Genomic DNA, 18,526 nt, shown 5'->3' on the forward strand with positions numbered 1-18,526 from the left:
CATCCTGTCCCCAGCCTCGTCCCACAGAATCCAGATTTCTCATGTCTTTCTGCGTCTGTCTGCTCTTTGGTTAAGAACACAGGCCCACCGGGTCCCAATTTGGTCTCTTCTGCTTGTGGTTTTGGTGCAAGTTCTTAGCTGCACCTCAGTTTCCCCATCTGTAAGGTGGGAATAACAACAACTCCTACTTCACAGAGCTGTTGTGAGGGTTGCGGAATTAATAGTTATTCAGTTGCTCAGAATAGTTGCTGGCGTAGCAAGAGCTATTATTTAAGTGTTTGGTAATACAATAAAAATAAACATAGCTCCCAAACTATTTATTGGTTTATGGATTCAGGAGAGAATTACACCCCCATATAAAGAGGATACAAAGAAGAACAAAATATGCTTATGATTCAACTGAGTGTTGAGAAATGGGAGAAATAATAGTAAGAAGCCGCAGAAAGGGGCTCAGAGGGGGGCTGTTGGGATCACAGGCCCTCCTGTGTCCGTGCCCAGGTCTGGCCCAGCTATTGATGCCTCTTCTGTACCCCAGCTCCTTGGGCCTGGGCTCCAGCCTCTCGAAAGTGTAATGAGCTGAGCTACCTGTCATGGGTCCATGGCAAGCGTCCTCAGGGACCTGCTCCAACAACAACAAGGAAACAGGCTCTGCTGTGTCCTCGTGATAGGACAACACACACAACCCTGAGCTGTATATAAGGCCAACCACCCCGAGCAGCTCACACAACCTCACACCCACTCCCTCACAAACACACTCACACACTCACACCATCTTCCAGCCCCACCGCCCACCATGGCCGCCTCCACCCGGTCCGTCTGCTCCAGTGACCTCAGCTACAGCAGCCGTGTCTGCCTGCCCGGCTCCTGTGACTCTTGCACTGACTCCTCCTGGCAGGTGGACGACTGTCCAGAGAGCTGCTGTGAGCCCTCCTGCTGCGCCCCCAGCTGCTGCCAGCCCACCTGCTGTGTCCCCAGCTGCTGCCAGCCCACCTGTTGTGTCCCCAGCTGCTGCCAGCCCACCTGCTGTGTCCCCAGCTGCTGCCAGCCCACCTGCTGTGTCCCCAGCTGCTGCCAGCCCACCTGCTGCACCCCCAGCTGCTGCCAGTCCACCTGCTGTGCCCCCAGCTGCTGCCAGCCCACCTGCTGTGTCCCCAGCTGCTGCCAGCCCACCTGCTGTGTCCCCAGCTGCTGTGCCCCAACACCCTGCCAGACCCTCGTCTGCACCCCAGTGAGCTGCGTGTCCAGCCCCTGCTGCCAGGCGACCTGTGGGCCCAGCCCCTGCCAATCAGCCTGCACCAGCTGCTGCACACCCTCGTGCTGCCAGCCCTCCTGCTGCACCTCGTCCCCCTGCCAGCAGGCCTGCTGTGTGCCCGTCTGCTGCAAGCCCGTCTGCTGCACACCTGTCTGCTGCAAGCCTGTCTGCTGCACACCTGTCTGCTGCAAGCCTGTCTGCTGCACACCCATCTGCTCTGGGGCTACCACCTACCTAACCCCCTCATGCTGCCAGCCCACCCCCTACCCCTCATCCTGCTGCAGACCCTCCTCCAGCGTGTCCCTGCTCTGCCGCCCTGTGTGCTCCCGCTTGGCCTGTTGCCTCCCCACCTCGGCCCAGAAATCCTGCTGCTGACCGGGCGTGTCCTTCCCAGGGCTAGCCAGGCACAATGGGGCACTGCTGGCTTTGCAGCTGCCTTTAGGGTCTGTCCCTCAGGAACTGATAAGATGCATTGAAAGCCCCTCCTCGTCTCAGCCAGGGAAGAAGTCCCATCAAACTCAGGATGGCCCTGCCCATGCCCACTGGCACAAACCTCCTGGGGTCCCAGTGGTCAGGTCAGGGACCCTGTCCATAGTGCAAGTCTCAGTGGTCTCACCTCCTCAGAGGCTGCTGGGAAAAGCTAATAAACTCACCTGCATTTAACCTCGATGGCACTTGGTTCTCCTTTGTCCATTTCTTGTTGAATTGCCAGTCAGTCCCCACAGAGGCCAGGCCCAGTGCCCTTGATGGCCTGCCCAACCCCAGCTGCACTGGCCCTTCCTCAGGGCCCCTGCCTGTGCTGAGCTGGCCCCTGGCTCCCATCCCACAGGATCTGGGCCAGTCCCGGGAACGGGGACTTTCGTGTGGGCAGCCCCCTTCCCAGGAGCCCACCCAGTGGTGGGTCCTCAGGGATCTGGCAGTGGCCAGTCCTAGGTACAGTTACCACGCTGCCCTGGGCACCGCCTTGAGATGCCCCCTTGGGAGAAGGCCCCTTGTAGAAGGGGCCTGGCAGGACATGGGGTTCAATGCCTTCCCCAAGGACAGAGGACAGGAAGGTGCAGCAGCCCCTCTGCCCACGCCTAGAGGATTGAAGCCAGGCAAGCACCTGGACTTGGCCCCCCAAGCCCTCCTGGCCGACCTTCCTCCTCCGGCTCCTAAACCCTCCTCTCTCTGGAGTAGTCTGCTGGCATCACACACACCCTGAAGCCTTCTCTCATGTAACAGTGACAAATAACACCCAGCTGTCCTCCCTCTCGGGCCTGCCTGCACCCCTCCAGAGGAGAGCTGCCTAACAGCTCTGGGTGGCCATTTCTTACCTACTCACTCCTCCACCGAGACACCCTTCTCTCTACCCTCCCTCCTGCCATGCTGTCGACCCTCGTGACCACAGCCGAGATCACGCTCACTCTCATCCCTTCTCCTGTGGACCTGTCCCCGCAGAGCTTGGCCCTCAGCTCCATGGCACGACTCTCCTGCTCCGTCATTCTTTGGCTTTCCTGTGCCTGTCACCCTCTACTTCGCTATGGCATGGGGACCTTGGCTCTCTCTCCTGATAGGTCCCCAGGTCCTCTCCTGGACTCAGGCAACTTACACTTCCAGACAGGACCTTCCTCCAAACTTGCCTCTCCTGACCCACCTATCCCCTCAGGGTGGGACCCCTACCCGGACCCCTGGACTCCACCCCAACCACCCACCCCTCCACACACACACCCTGGTCCTGCAGCTGAGCCTGTGGTACTTCCAGTCAGTCTTTGCGGTCTGTCCCCACACCTCATCACCATCTCCCTGCTTGCTAAACGACTCTGGGCAGCCTAAGACAGGGCCCTGGGTCCCCAGCCCCCAGAGCCCCCAAGGCAAGTTCACGGAGTAAGACCTTCCTAGCAGAGGCCACTGTTCTGAGAGCCCCCAGTGGCAGGTGCACATTCTTCTGCAGAATGCATTTTGGGAAGAAACTGTGCCTTTTGTTCAGTAGAGGCCAATCCGGGAGAAAGATGATGGAGAATCCGATGGGTGTGGGAGGAACCACCATCTAGGGTCCTCGGGTCCTGCCTCACCACAGCCGCGGCCCGAGCAGAAGGGGAGCCACCCGCAGAGGTGCGCACCAGCGTGCTCGGCCGGGCAGAGCCATTTGCCTGTCCGCGTGTCCCTGCCCTCACCTGAAGTCCTGAGCACAAAGAGCTAGAGCAGAGGTTGAGTGGGAGCGAGAAGAGCTGAGAGAGCTCCTTTTACCCAATGCTGATTCATAAGCAACAGCCTGGAAGGTTATTTCAATAAGTGGCCACCTATAAAAGGAGCGCCCAGGTGCATTGGACCAGGCCTTACGTTTCATCACAACACTCTAGCGACCCAGGAGACCAGTACTTTGAGTCTTACTAGAGAGCTGGATAGTGTGAACTCACCATTGCACTTGAAACCTCAGCCGCCCGCTGTGTGGGCTCTGGTCAGACCCCTGTGCTGAACCGGCAGCAGGCAGCCTTCTGGCTAAAGGCACTACGGCTCTTCCAGGCTTAGTGGGAATCCAAGTTGCCAAGTGGCCAGTAAAATTATGGCAAGACCAGTGTCTTTGTGAAACATCTCATGAGTGTCAGGCACTGAACATGTTTAAATCACGCCATGGCCTGGGAGCACTGTGACACCCCGTTCCCACCTGGTCAGAGAGGGGACAGAAGCCCACAGTGACCTGCCAAGGTCGTACACACCGAATCAGGCAGTGAGAGCGAGGGGAGACTGGAGTGGGAGAGAGACCACGTGGGGCAGGTGAATCATGGCGTGTTTGCAAGGAATGCTGCAGGGGGCCAGGTAATGTCCCCAAAAATAGCCTCGTCCCAATCCCAAACCTATGCAGAGAAAGGACTGCAGACTGACTGCAGGCTGCTGATTAAATTAAGAATCTTGAGATGGAAGACGGTCCTGAGTCAGCCAGGCGGGCTCTAAGTAGCTTCCCAAGAGTCCTTCACTGGGAGGCCGAGACTCCACTTTCTTCTCACAGAGACAAGGACACCTGATCACAGAGGCAGAGCTGGCAGTGCCAGGGTCACAGCCAAGAGTCATAGCCTGAAGCCCCAGAAGTTGAAAGAGGCAAGAAGGTCACCCCTGGAGCCTCCTGAGGGCCCTGTGACACCTGAGTCTCAGCCCAGGAAACTGTTCTCAGGCTTGTGGCCTCCAGAACTTGAGAGGGTTAGTTTTGGTTGTTTTAAACAATTAAGTGTGTGGTCTGTTGTCATAGCCATCCCAAGACACCGAGGCAAATGTAGTCAGTCTTCACTTAGCGTTGTCGAGATTCTGCAACTTCAAGTGAAAGGACAGAAATGAAGCCAACCTGACCACAGGCACTGATACACACAAGAGTTCAGGTCCTACAGCATCTCAAGGACGTGCCATATATGATAAACTTTGTATAATAAATACGGCCCCTGGCTGGTTTGGCTCAGCGGATTGAGCGTCGGCCTGCGAGCTAAGTGTCGCTGGTTCGATCTTCCAGTCAGGGCACATCAGAGAAGGAAAACTCTGACTCCAAAAAACCTCCGCTGCCTTGCGGCATACCTCTTCAGGGGAAAGGCTAAGGGAGTAAACCCCGACAGAAAATCCGGAGCCAGAGTCCCTAAGGCGGTTTGACGTTGTAGTCAACACCGGCAACTCCTGCGGCGCACCTGAAGCCAAGCTGTATTGACTCCGTCTTTCCCTTGGACCCTTCAGCTGCGAAGAGAGGGGGTGTCTGCTGCATGGGCAACAGCAGACCCTCCATATCACCCTGCCCAGGCTCTGTAGCTTCAGCTTCACTGGAGAGGACACTCCAGCGTCATCGCAAGATGTCGATTCAACACGGGAGGAGACAGATACCGTGTCACTCCCGAGTCGGACTGCACAGCCATTCTCGGCGGTGCAGATAGACTCTTAAGAAGCTACACCATCGTCTCTCGAGACGGACGGCTGCCGACGAATAAATACGGCTTTCATACTTTCTAAGTATGAGTATTCCAGTTTAAAATGTCATTGGGACAACAACAATATAATAATAATAATAATAATAATAATAATCCCTCATCCTTCTAAGAAGGCTGGTCCAGCCACCCCTAAACACTGGCATACAATGCTCCAACCTGCTCCCCTGTTAGGCCCCCGAGGCTCTGCCTGCCTTCCTGACCAGCGCCACAGGGGACCTGAGAGCCCGGAGGTTGCAGAGGAGACAGGCCCCAGCTTGGTGGCTGCTGCTCAGCTGGGCACAGGACCACCATGCCCCTGCCCACAGCATGGCCCCACCACCCAGAAACACTGTCTGGAGGAAGAACAGCACAGAGCTGCCCATCCCCAGGCTGGGCCTGTGCATCAAGCCACACCTTGAGGCAGGGACAGCTGGCCCCAACCACAGACAGAATGGCCTGGTATTTTGACACACACCCTCTGCCCCCCAACATCTGCAGGAATTTGGCGACAATGCAAAAAAAGAAAGGGGATCACATGCCCCAGGGACAGACACCCAGGTGAGGAGCCATTCCTGGGACTCAGAATCCAAGTGACACTCCCCCATCACCAGGTCCCTGCAACCAGCACCTAGCAGCCCACCCTCTGTCCACCTGCCCCAGCTCCACCCCAGCCTGGTCTCTCAGGCCCACTCAGCAGACTTCATCAGGGCCGGCCACCCAGTCCCAACACGCAGCAGGACTTTTACGAGCTGGGCAGCATCTCCAGGAAAACAAACCAGCCGTAATGAGAATTCCCCAGGAACCGACTCCAAACACCAACAAGGAAGGGAGGGCGTGTGAGCCTCCTGCTGGGACAACACACAACACAGAGGAGGGATATAAAGGCTGGCAGCCCCGGGCACCTCACACACTCACATCACACACTCCTCCCAGCTCACCTCCAGCCCCACCACCCACCATGGCCACCTCCACCCTGCCCGTCTGCTCCAGTGACCTGCGCTATGGCAGCCATGTCGGCCTGCCCGGCTCTGCTGACTCTTGCACTGACTCCTCCTGGCAGGTGGACGACTGTCCAGAGAGCTGCTGTGAGCCCTCCTGCTGCGCCCCCAGCTGCTGCCAGCCCACCTGCTGTGTCCCCAGCTGCTGCCAGCCCACCTGCTGTGTCCCCAGCTGCTGCCAGCCCACCTGCTGTGTCCCCAGCTGCTGCCAGCCCACCTGCTGTGTCCCCAGCTGCTGCCAGCCCACCTGCTGTGTCCCCAGCTGCTGTGCCCCAACACCCTGCCAGACCCTCGTCTGCACCCCAGTGAGCTGCGTGTCCAGCCCCTGCTGCCAGGTGACCTGTGGGCCCAGCCCCTGCCAATCAGCCTGCACCAGCTGCTGCACACCCTCGTGCTGCCAGCCCTCCTGCTGCACCTCGTCCCCCTGCCAGCAGGCCTGCTGTGTGCCCGTCTGCTGCAAGCCCGTCTGCTGCACACCTGTCTGCTGCAAGCCTGTCTGCTGCACACCCATCTGCTCTGGGGCCACCCCCTGCCCAGCCCCCTCGTGCTGCCAGCCCACCCCCTGCACCTCATCCTGCTGCAGACCCTCCTCCTGCATGTCCGTCATCTGCCGCCCTGTGTGCAGACCCGCCTGCTGCGTGCCCGTCTCCTCCTGCTGTGCCCCCTCCTCCTGCCGGCCCACCTGCTGCCGCCCGGCCTCCTGTGTGTCCCTGATCTGCCGCCCTGTGTGCTCCCGCCCTGCCTGCTAGGTCCCCAACTCAGCCTGGAAGGCCTGCTGCTGACGGGGCACATCCCGCCAGGGCCAGCCCCCACTCTCTGCACAACTGCCTTCAGGATTCTACCCAGCACATTCATTGGTACAAGTCTCAACATGAATGCTCGCTGCCCTCAGACCCCAACAACCAGACCGAGCCTGTCTGCAGCCTCCACATCAGGCCCAGATAAAGCTGAGATGGCCCTCCCTGTTACTGGGGGGACCCCAGGCTGTTTCTGATAGACATGGCCACTGGCCCTTCTCCCATAGCCTTACTGGGTCCCCTGCCCTATCTCGAGTCCCACTCCCCAGACGCTGTTTGCCCTTCCCTCTTCATACAAGTGCCTTGAGCTGATTGAATAAACTTGCCGTCCCAGCCGCTGATGTCCTCTCTTTGGGCCTACTTGTAAGTTTTCTCCAGCCCTCTGAGCTAACAAAACCCTGGCTTCTGCATCTTTAGACACAAGTGACATCTTGGCAGCTTTTCCAGCATTGACTTCTGAGGCCCACCCAGGGCAGTCTTGCGCCCCCGCTCCTGGGTCTGTACCTCCGGACAGCTCTAGGGTTGCTGTGCTGCATGTCGGGGATTCAAGCGGCCAACAGCCACATGGGCCAGCAGGCCCTCGGTGAAAGGGTCCTGTCGTCCCAGGTCTTGCTCACCCTGGTCAGTTTGAGGATACCAGGGGGCAGGGTCCAAGCTGGTTCTGGGTCAGGACGCAGCTAGACCAGGATGTTCCTGGGGCAGAGCTGACACAGAGAGTTTCTACAGACTGAGTCTAACCCTCCGTCTCCCCTTGAACCTCCTCATTTTATTCAAATGTCCCCTGTCTGTGCCTGCACAGGCCAATGACAACACCTTTTCCTTGACTCCAGGTCCAGGCTGGGTGTGACTGAGGTCAGGCAGAACCCTGATTCCAGTTCTCGCCTGGGTGTGGCAGAGGTCAGAGGGAAGAGGCCAGATGGCAGGTGACTTCTAGGGCCCACACTGTGGAGCCCAGGCTTGCTGCCTTTGGGGGGTTTCCTTTGTTGCCTGTCTGGATAGATCCCCCACATTTTCCAGACTTCCCAATCCCAGCAATCACTCCTGGACAGAGCCGATTCCTAACTGAGGTCCCCCTCCTCCATACTCCAACCAGTGTCACCTCCTCGCTCTTGATTCTCCCCTGTTATTGTCACAACACCCCTTCCCCCCAGGAGGCCATGAAATCCAGCAAGGCACTCTTCAACGGGAAGGGTTCAATAGTGAGCACCCCCACCCTTAGAGCAGGTTTAAGAGATCACCTCATCCTCATGCAATGGCCCCCAAAGAACCTGGTCCAGACCCCTGGGCTAGGCTGGCCTTTCCAGAACCACCCTCACAAAATGGGGGTGCTCAGGGAATCTGTCAGTGGAACTAGACTTGGATGGTGTGAATTCCTGCCAATTAGCACCCACAGTTCTTCCTGCCACATTCTGGGACTCCTTCCCTGGGTGACCCTGCCCCTCCCACACCACTTTCCTGGGGCACCTTATCTCTCTTTCCTGGGACCCCACTATGAAACGGGGTTGTGAGAAATCAATTCTCCCAGGTGTTATGGAGCAAGAAAATTTCCTGGACTTCTGTCCACTGCAGCCTCCCTCTAGATAACTTCACCTGCACCCCCAGAGGCCAGTGAACTGGGTACCCCAGCCTTCAGTGGGTATGGACCTCTCTGCGCGGACGCTGAACCCACAGGCCCCTTCTCAGAAACAGTAATTAAATGCATAAAATGTAATATTCTAGATTTCAAGGGGAGACAATTGTGTGAAAATACAATTACCAAAATATTGTTTTAAACAAATGCTGTAGTGAGGTGCCTTTTTTCATTGAGGTATTAACCACCAAAAGGAAAGGAGGCCTCACTCCCATCAGGGAGAGATGTTCCCACAAACCTGCCACGGGGCACAAGGATGCTGGTGACAGTGCCAGGTGTTGCCCACACGGGGCACACCGCACCTCCCCGCAGGACTGCCGCGTCTGGGTTGGGGTCACGACACAAAGATGCAGCGGTTCCCACACAAGTTCCAGGCCCCTTAATCCATCCCTGCGACCCTGTACCGAGCCCAGTGGCATCGGGAAAGGCACCTTGGCAAAGAGCTCCCTGGTTTAACCAGAAAGAACCAGGTCAGACACCGGCCTGAGTGCTGTTCTTTTCTGCTCTGCGGGGACGCCGGCAGCGGCCTGTCACCAACACTGGTGGCTCTTCCCTGGATTGCCCTCAACTCAGCCTCGACCCCCGGGGGGCGCGACCGGCAGATTTCCTGAGAAAGGTCGTTAACCCAGAGCCAGAGTTTCCTGAGCGCCCACCCTGGGCAGCTAGCCGCGCCGGAGCCGGGACACCCGCTCCCACATCGCGCCAGGTGGGGCTGTGGAGCTGCTCCCGCGCCTTGGGAGACTTCCCGGCCGCCTCCACGTGCGAGACCTGCGGCAGGGCCAGGTGCAAGCTGCGGAAAGAAGACCACGAAACAAGTTTTATCACCTGGGTGGATAGGCTCCGAGTTTTTCTCAGCGGCGCGCGTGCGTGCGCATTCACGCGCGCACACGCTGCCTTCCCCTCTAAGTAGCACGACCGCGCCCCTCCCCCACCGCGTCCCCAGTGCTGCTGCCCTTGGACCTGGCCCAGCAAGCAGACCCAACGGCGGGGCCGGGCCGCCCTTGCCTTCCGGGTCGCCCCGCCCTCCCCCTTCCTTCTCTAGCGCCCTGAGCGAGGGGTGGGGTGGGAGGCGGGGACTCCCGGGCTGCAAGCCGACCCTGTAGTCACCTTGGCAGCTAGGTTGGCATTTCTTCTCCCCCACCCCCCGCGCCTACCCCAAAGGCAGGTAAGTACTCCTGACATTGCCGGAGACACTCGTTAGATTGGATTCGCCTGAAACCGCCCCCTACCCCCCAAGATCTTCACCCCAGGGCAGTGATACCTGGGCGCCTACGGCGTCAAGCCCGGCCCTTGGGGATGGGATGAAAACTGAAGCGTTAACAGACGGGGTCCCCACCCCAAGTTACTGCGAGGGAAGGGAGTGGCTATAAGGTCAGATGCCCCTCTCCCCGCTATCTGAGCGGAGCTGGGCGCTGGGCACGTGGCATCAGCGTGGACGCGGCTGCGCGGTGAGGAGGGGTCGCGCAGAGGCTCGGTAAGCCCCAAACCCCGGGCCGGAATCCGTGTTCAGGGTGCTCCTGCAAGCGGAGATACGTGGCTGGGACCCAGAGGGTGCCAGCTCAGGGCCTTGCCCCCTCTTGCCCCGCCCCCAGAATCTCAGGATGGGAAGAGAAGTGGGCGCCTCCCGCCACAACACGGAGTTCTCTTAGGGGGGCGGGGGGCTCAGAATCCACCTGGGAGGATGGGGCGGGAGACCGGGAACTGTGGCGGGGTTGAGGGGGGTGGGACGTCCAACAGGAAAGCGGTCCAGACCTGGAATCCTGAGCCTTTACTGTGGAAAAGGCTGCCCGGAAATCCACGATTTACTCTTGACGATCAAAACCGCGTAAAAGCATGGTATACGAGGTTCCATTATAAAAATGAATAGTCTTTGTTTCCTGATTTCTGCTGGGAGCGGTGGATAATACTAAAACCTGTCCTATAAGCTGAGAATTTTTTAAAGGAAAGCAGGTGTCAGGATGACAGGGTGCCCTGGTTTAGGGCGTGGCCTTTTCTGTGCTTGGGGGGTAAAGGGGATGGGTGGCCCCTCAGACTTGTATTTGGAGAGACGAGGGTGAGGGGTGTGCTGGGGTCTCCTCCGGACTGCAGGTCGCTGAGCCTGTACTGTTGGGGGTGGGGGTGTCATTTATTTAGTGTCACGTGTGAACTTTTGCTACAAATGACGTAAGTGAAAAACCTCAGCACTGCAAATGTTGGAACCGGCTGTGCCCAATTGCCAGTCACTCCCCAGCTGTGCAGAACTGTCAGGTAGGTAAGGCGGCAGCCTCGTCTCCCCTACAGCCTCCCACACTTCCCAGGCCCGGCGCGGGCTGGTCTGGAACAGCCCGCCCGGGGCTGATTGCTCGGATTCCCGGGGGCCAGTGCGCTCCCGCTCTGAGTGGACCAAGGGGCGCAGACCAGGAAAGAGAACCAACGGGCTTCTTTACTGCAAGAGTGTGAGCCACCAGCAGGGGGCGTCGCCCAGGAACCGGCCTCAGGGGCCCCGCTTAGGGCCGGGATTCCCCAGAACTCACACTGATTATCACCCGCAGAAGCACCAATGACCGACCGCAGAGCTCCTGTTAAAGACTCCAAGGACAAAGTCCGTGAAAGAATTCGCCCCCACTCGTTACTGCCCCAGGTGCAAAGGAGGCCAGATGCCTCTGCCTCCCACCCGGCCACCTCTGGGGCCTCCACAGCCCAGCTGGCTTTAAAATGCAAATATGTTCCCGGCACCGGCGTTTCCTGGGTCCTTTCTCCAGCTACAGGGATGCAGGGCACCCCAGGCCTCACCACTCCACCCACTCCTGCCCAGCCTGGGGTCCCCCACACCTGCTGAAAGCCTTGGCCCGTGTAGCTCCTGTCCCCTGGAGATGCCACCTTCAATATTCTCACAGCTCCCTGCTCTGCAGAGCTGATTTGACCGAGTTGCACTCCCAGCCTGCAGGGATGCACCACCTGCAGCTGTGTCCCCAGCGCGGTCACAGCGCTCCTTTGCCTGGGTATTGAGCCAGTGGAGGAGGGGAGAAGAGGGTGACTGGAGCCATGCCATGTGGATTAGGCTCTGAGTCCTGGGTGAGGACCCAGCTCTGACTGTTTCCAAGTGACAGGCAACACTCGTAGACACAATGCAGAAGGTGGGACACGGTTCTCCTGATATCCCAGCCCCCACTTCACCGCTTCTCTTCCCCTGAGCCCATCAGTGATCCCGACGCACTGGGTCCAGCTGTCCCCTTTGTGGCTCCCACACAATTCTCTGCCTTGGCTTTCTGTCTGGTCCAGACAACAGGGACTTTCCACCAGCACCACCCTGCCCCCACCCACAACCACTGCTCATTCCCTGATGGAGAGCCCCCCTCTAGAACACACCCACCCAGGTGTCCCCCACAGGACACTGCACACACACCAAACAGCCGGAATCGCGAACTTTTTGTCGGAGCTGGATGGGTATTAGCAGGCCCAAAGGAAAGTGGAGTCCAGCCTCTACACGTACACACACACACCCTACACACACCCTGAGCCCCCGCTGCTGGGGTCCAGAGCCCCTTCCTCCCTTCCGTCCTGAGACTGGCCCAGTGACTGCACGTCCCACCTGCCCCCTGGGAGCCTGTCCATGCTGACTCCCTGCTGGGTCGTCTCTGCTTGGCTGAGACTCACACTTGATCAAGACACGAACTGTGCAGAAGGGCCAGCCAGTCCCCAGGTCCACCCCTCAGTGGAGCATCCCAACCACGTCACCTTCCCGTAGTCCGGGTACCGTAGTCAGGAGCTCCCCCGAGAAGGGCCTTGGTGACCTATGGCTGGTCAGTATGCCAATCCGTTGGGGAGCAGCTGGTCAGGCTGCACACCCGCCTGTTCCCCTGCCCAGACCCCATGCCCACGTTAACTGTCCAGGATGCAGCTCCTGCTGTTGCATCCTTACAAAAGCCAACTGAAGTGGTCTGCTTCCTGTCCAGACAAGGGCCTCCCTCACCAACCCCCTGGTCTCCTGCACTTCCTCCCCACACACGCACTTTCTGGATGTTGAACCTGAAGCCATACAGACGCCAAGTCCCACTGAGCCATTGTCCCTTATCCTCCCAACTCCTGGGCCACTCCAGCCTCCCACCTTCAGCCAGACTTTCTAAGGTACAGTTTCTCTCCCCTCTGCTGACCCACTGGGTCGGGATCCTAGAAAATCCTAGCCCAGAAGTCCCCCACAGCCTTATAGGGACCCTAATTGCCACCTGACACTAGGAAGAGAGTGTGACCAGGGCAGAGAGGTGGCACAGTGGTGGCAAGCAAAGCAGCCTTCTCCCCAGCATGGTGCCTTCCTGAGAGAAGAGCACACAAGCCTGAAGGCTTCACCGCTGCCTGGGGACTGGCACATCAGCCACCAGCCACCACTCCAACCCGGACAGCCGGGAGCCAGGACTTCAAATAGCAGGTGTCACAGCCAGGGCCCCAGCACTTCACACACACACACGACAGAACCACGGACAAGTGAAGTCCAGCCTCTGCACACACACACAACCCTACAGCGTCACTCATGCACTTTGCAAAAGTAAATGTAATCAAAGTGGTGTTTTTAACTCTCTGGAATCCTGACTGGCCCTTATGCAAGTGTCTTGGGAGTGTTCCAATTGTAGTTCAATATTATTTACGTGACTTTTATCTTTCCTCCCTCATTTGTGGTATTTAGAACTGGGTCATCTTTTAACTATTTGCAATGTACCTTCAGGGGAGAGGGGGCGGCTTTATAAATAATCTTTATTATTATTATGCAGGTTGATTCTGTTCCCAGCGCTGAAGGGAACATGAAGATACTTGTCAGTGACTCATCCCCCACCCGGAGGGACAGTGCCGCGAACTCGGGATGGCATGGGCTCCCGCGCTGCACGGGGTCCTTCTGGGGCTGGCCGGGACCCCATGTGCTGGTCTCTGTGCTGGGGAGGGAGTGAAGCCTTCAGTCACTTGAAGCCACGGGGTTTCTGACAGGTTGGCCTGGCTCCTGGATGATTTTTAAATCTCGTGTCCCAAGACAGTCATGGGGGCAGGTGCAGCAGACTCAGGGTCCAGGAGGGGCTCAGACCTTCCCTACCCCCCATGCAGGGGATTCCCCAGCACTCTACGGGCAGCTTGCCTCCCATCCGAGGGGCCCTGACTGTTCAGGGTCGCAGGCTGGGGACTATAATGGACACCCCGCCCCATGTCAGTCAGTGTTCCAACTTGGATCATCATCAGGCATCTCCTGGTCACATCATTGGGAACCAAGGGCCATTAGAGCAAAGAGCCACAAGGTAGAGGGAATTCAGCTGGTTCCAGGGAACCAAGGGTGAGTAATTTGCAAGTAAAACCAAAAACCAAAACCCTCTCCCTGCCTCCCTGTGACACCCACACTGCCACTGTCACCAAGGCCACCTGTGCTCATACCACTCGCTCACGGTCCAGCCACCAGGTTTCTAGCTACCAGGCCTTGTTTCCCTGTTACTTTGCTTTTTAATGTTGGCTTTGATAAATAAAAACTCTTGGTAGAAAATCCAGAAAGGCGCCATAAGGTCATAGTCATTTGTGAGTCCACTTGGCCTCTCTGAAAAGAAAGGAGCATAATCTGCCTCCCCACACTTTGCCCCCCATCCCGGCAGCCCTGCCTCCCCGCTCTGGTGGAGGCCACCCCAAAAAGTGTGCTGGAACTGTTTCCATCTTTCTCACTTCTCACGGGACACAACTGCCAGGCTGCGGGGCAGCCCTGCACTTTGCTAAGAGCAGACCTGGGGTTCTCCGCCTCCTTCACGGGCTTCATTCCTAAAGCAGGTGTAAGGCCTTTCCCCAGGAGGCCAAGCAGGTAAATACATGTGAAGGGCCTCAGATGGCTGCCGCTTAACTCTTTGAACCGAGTCCCCACCCTGTTAGCATTTAAAGACCAAGTTTCCATTGTGATTGCCTCCCTGTTCCCTTTTATCTTCTCCACTTCTGCCTGTCCCACCTCTACCTGTCCCAGTGCACCACGGAAGGCGAATCGAATCACGTTAGAAAGTGGCATTTAGTGTGTAGCAACACCCCTTCTGGCTCCCAGGGCAGCAGCCCCCTTACCTGTGCAGGGCTCCCATCGCCGGCCAGCTCGGCCTGGAGTCGCCAGGGGCAGGAGCACGACACACAGCGTCAGCAGGGTAGACATGAGGGGTCTGGGTCCCAAGCTCCATCCAGGGCTCACAGTTGGCCCGAGGGGAGGCAGCTGCTTCTCAGACACCTGGGTCAGGCCTCCCAGGGGGGGGCCCGGCAGTCACTGGGATGGCCACATGCCCAGGGCCTGTGGTAGGGACAGAGGTGGCCCTGGCGGCAGCCAGCTTCTAGCAGCTCTGCCGGGGGAGGCAGGTGGTGCTGGCAGGTCGGGGCTGCAGCCGCCAGCCTGTCTAGCTCCTCATTTCCGCATGGGCTGGGGTCCTGCTGTGCAGGTGACAGCTGATAACATCTCTGCACGGGCCTCGATTAGTCATTGGCAAAGCGCATTTTTCCCAAAGGAAAGACCGAAATAGATCGTCCAGCGGAGTGCTGAGAGCAAACCAGAAAAACTCAGAGAACCTGTTTTCCTCGCGTGTAGACTCTACGCTGGCAGTCTCTGAGGACTGAGCTCGGCCACCAGCTGGGGAGGGCTGGGAGCAGATCCCCGAGGGTGCTAGCTGGACTCCGGGCTGCAGGTCCCCCCCTCCGCTGGGATCTGGATGACAGGCCCCCACGCTCTCCTGGGGTCCCAGTGGCAGGTCTCCACGCTCTGCGGGGTCCCCTGGTGGCAGCGGCAGGTCCCGCTCTAGGCAGTGGACGTCCCACTTTTATCTGGTGCCTGGCCCTCTGGAGGGTGTGTGGGTTTGTCAACTGTTGGGTTTCAGGAATTTCCCTCCGGAGGGAAGTCAGTCCTTCAAGGGAACAGCTAATGAGAAGAGAGAAGAGTTGCCCGGGGGAGGGGAGTGAGCACGTGTGTGCGGGCGGGTGGTTCACATCTTCAAGGCCCAGGGTCACTCTGGTTTGACCTCTCAAAACCGCAGTTGACATGAAGTGCTGCTCCAGGCAGACAGCCATTAGCTGTGACTATTCTGTTTAAAACACCCTGCCTGCCTGCCCCTCCCAACAGTGCTCAGGGACAGGCCGGGAGAGAGCTCCCAGCAGTGGGCAAGGGGTTTTATGCCCTTGGAGCAGACCCCTGGCATCCCACTCCTACACTGGTGGCTGTCCCTGGGTTGGCAGGAGCCCCCACCCCCACCGCCCCCGCAGCCCCTAAGATGCACGTTTCCAAAGGACAGTGTTGGCAACCATGAGCCCCAAGCTCTCCTGGGGAACCCCAGCCCGGATCTAGGCAGAGGCTGTGTGGGACACAAGTGTTTGTGAAGAGCACACACCCTGGGGTTGCGGCTTGTAGGAGGTGGAGACCGAAAGAGAGACAGGGAGAGAGACAGAGACTGAGGGAGGGAGCGAGAGCGGGCATGTGACAAAGGCTCTTTCCATCAAACGACCTCTGTGCCTGGAGAGACTCTCTCTCTCTCTCTCTCTCTCTCAATAGATAGATGATAGAGAGATAGGTAAATTATATACACACACATATATATATAATCTCCAATAGATACTAAGAGCCAGTTTTCGTCCTGGGCATGCAGTCTCAGTTATCTGGGGTCATGTGGAGAACACCTGGAAGAGGCTCTTATTACAAAGGACCCCATTTCCAGCACCAGGTGAACCCCTGTGTTGGGCCCCCTCACGTCCACTCCAGGCCCCGCCGCCAGCCCATGCCAGGCCATGGGCAGTGTGGGGACAGAAGCTTTCTGACCACACAGGATCTTAGGCACTGTGACACGTCACACCTGCGTATACTCTATTATAACCATTATCTGCTAAAAGGAAGGACATAGCCCCCCGGGTCATGAAAGGCCTGATGTTTGGGGAAAGAGCTGGTTAAATCGGATAAATTGAGCTGTCCTCTCTTCTTTCCCAATTAACGAGAACCTTGTGGGTCACAGTAGCCCTGGGTGAGGCAGGAGCAGGTGAGGAGGACAGGGGACTTCCCACAGGGTGGTAGATGTCACTTCTGCAGACCACAAACCCAGGCTGCATCACTGTGACTCATGTTAACCTGGCCAGATGACCCTTGACCTCTGATTTCAAGTCTCTCACAGTCCTTTGATCAGTTGATAAAAAATGAGATCATGTGTCATCTTTTAACAACCAGATTTGAAGAATCAAAATTATGTCACCTTGAACCCTCCCAGGAAAGGTTTCCTTCTGTTACATCCGACCCAGTAATGCTGCTAATGCTCTTGATGACAATTGGGGTAATTAGTGGGATCTTGTTTATATTTAAAACCACAAGAATACGTGCCTGAATGCAGAAAAAACCTCAGAATTGCTTTCTCTAGACTGGGCCCCTCATGGCTCTGGACTAGACACAGAAATGTTCCGACAGTTGATTCCCCCACATGTGAACCATGCCCGGTGAGGACCCGCATGGAGGAAGAACTTGCAAATTAAGTGAGGGGTGTAATTTACATAAAGCAGCATTTCTGCGGACATGTCCCCAGCACATGGGCTCTGCAATGTGCAGTGAGAAGAGGAGCCTCAGGTGTGGGATTCCTCCAGGTCCCCTCCCTGGGGACATACCAGCATACCCACGTGATAAAGGTTCTGAGGCACCTGCAACAAAAAACCTGCTTCACGTTTTTGGCCCCATTTTCTCCACGCTGAAATCACTTTCCCCAAGTCACACACACTAAGGTCATGGAGATGTGCCCCAGCAACCCACCAGACCAGCACAGGTGTAAACAGCAGAGGGCGGCCCTGCCACAGTGTCACAGACCAGAGCTACTTCCATGACTGTTCAGAACCTGCCCAGACCTTCCATCATTGGGTGTTACTTCCAGGAAGCAGGTGGATAAATGTCCTACTGGGAGCCAGACACAGCCCCTACTAACCCCGGAAACCAGGCCAGAAAACCAGCCCATCCTGGTCTGCCAACTGCCTCCAAATGAGAATAGAATAGAAAATCTCCCAAGTATTTCCCCTAACACATGCTGTTTGCCTCTGCTGCAGACCATCATCACTCACCTCTGTCTGCTCACTGACAGAGAGGTGGGCTGCAGTTACCTTGCTGAGATTCGGTTATTCACAAGGTGGGACAGACCTGCACCACCTACAGTCGCCCGGTGGGGGGGTGGGGGGGGTGTTCCTTACATGGCAACAATAACCATGAGAGCATCACTGTGTAGCCGAAAGTGACCCTCATTGTGTCCCCTTCTCCTCAGGCGCTGTTCAATATATCCCAGCCAGGGACTGAAGCCTTCTCCAGGAAAATGAGGTGGACAGGTGAAGGAGAAATGTGAAATGATAACTCTGTGTTACAAAAATAAGATGTGAATACCAGGCAATCCCCTACGTTTGGGTTCTATTAAGCTAACCTGTCACTTATGTGGAACATTGGGGAATAAAGAGCACACTTGACATGTGACCATGGGTCTGGATAGACAGGAAGAGTGGGCAGGCTTGGACAATGCGCAGCAGCCACCTCCCTGGGCTCACTGCTCCTGGGCCCGCTCCCAGCCGGGTTCCTCCCCCAGCACCCAGCATTGGTCACCTCCATTTGTCACTGACACCTGGAGGGACCCCTGTGAGGCTCAGTGTCTCCAAGAGACACAGGTTGTGATCCAATAAGAGGGATCTTGTGAGGTTATTGGCTAAGAGAATAAGAGTTTGTTTTTCTTATCGCCAGAAGAGTTCTTTGGATCTGCAGGCTATTAACCCTTTGTCTGCTGAATGGTTGCTGCAAATGTTTCCTCCCTATCTATCACCCTCTCTTTTGATGCTTTGGTTTAATTGCCTTTTTTTTTTTTTTTAGAATGCTTTTGGATGCTTTTGTCTTTTGCCAGGTATTTTAAGCTTTTATTTGGTCAGTAATATTTTCCTTAAGACTTAGGCACCTTAAAACA

General features: G+C 57.1%; 3 protein-coding genes and 1 long non-coding RNA gene across 17 annotated transcripts in view; 3 read left to right on the forward strand and 1 right to left on the reverse strand.

Annotated features, from left to right (window-relative positions):
- The window catches only part of TSPEAR (thrombospondin type laminin G domain and EAR repeats), a 129,868-nt gene extending 114,512 nt beyond the window's left edge, over window positions 1-15,356 (reverse strand). The window contains exon 1 of the mRNA XM_090267763.1: window positions 14,652-15,356. Coding sequence (XP_090123889.1) covers window positions 14,652-14,736 — 85 coding nt within the window. The 5' untranslated portion in view covers window positions 14,737-15,356. The remainder of the gene's footprint in view (window positions 1-14,651) is intronic.
- On the forward strand, window positions 794-1,627 carry LOC150020642 (uncharacterized). 10 transcript variants are annotated; one of them, XM_090267131.1, is made up of 2 exons: window positions 794-1,427; window positions 1,551-1,627. In XM_090267131.1, exons 1-2 carry the CDS (start codon window positions 794-796, stop codon window positions 1,625-1,627), a joined length of 711 nt encoding a protein of 236 aa, XP_090123257.1. The 10 variants fall into 10 exon arrangements, with proteins under 10 accessions (XP_090123257.1, XP_090123100.1, XP_090123392.1 ...); XM_090266974.1 differs by having other exon boundaries at window positions 794-1,208; window positions 1,293-1,627; XM_090267266.1 differs by having other exon boundaries at window positions 794-1,192; window positions 1,358-1,627.
- On the forward strand, window positions 6,134-6,922 carry LOC150020643 (uncharacterized). Of its 5 annotated transcripts, XM_090267573.1 has the most exons (3): window positions 6,134-6,307; window positions 6,356-6,667; window positions 6,728-6,922. In XM_090267573.1, exons 1-3 carry the CDS (start codon window positions 6,134-6,136, stop codon window positions 6,920-6,922), a joined length of 681 nt encoding a protein of 226 aa, XP_090123699.1. The 5 variants fall into 5 exon arrangements, with proteins under 5 accessions (XP_090123699.1, XP_090123524.1, XP_090123641.1 ...); XM_090267398.1 differs by having other exon boundaries at window positions 6,134-6,667; XM_090267515.1 differs by having other exon boundaries at window positions 6,134-6,450; window positions 6,550-6,922.
- LOC150020644 (uncharacterized) lies at window positions 9,760-13,669 on the forward strand. The gene is made up of 3 exons (XR_016509198.1): window positions 9,760-10,074; window positions 10,734-10,847; window positions 13,346-13,669. It is a non-coding gene; the product is annotated as an uncharacterized LOC150020644 (long non-coding RNA).
- Window positions 15,357-18,526: the final 3,170 nt, after the last annotated feature.

Source organism: Furipterus horrens, unplaced genomic scaffold, assembly GCF_987537825.1.
Source record: "Furipterus horrens unplaced genomic scaffold, mFurHor1.1.pri manual_scaffold_1, whole genome shotgun sequence".
NCBI lineage: Eukaryota > Metazoa > Chordata > Mammalia > Chiroptera > Furipteridae > Furipterus > Furipterus horrens.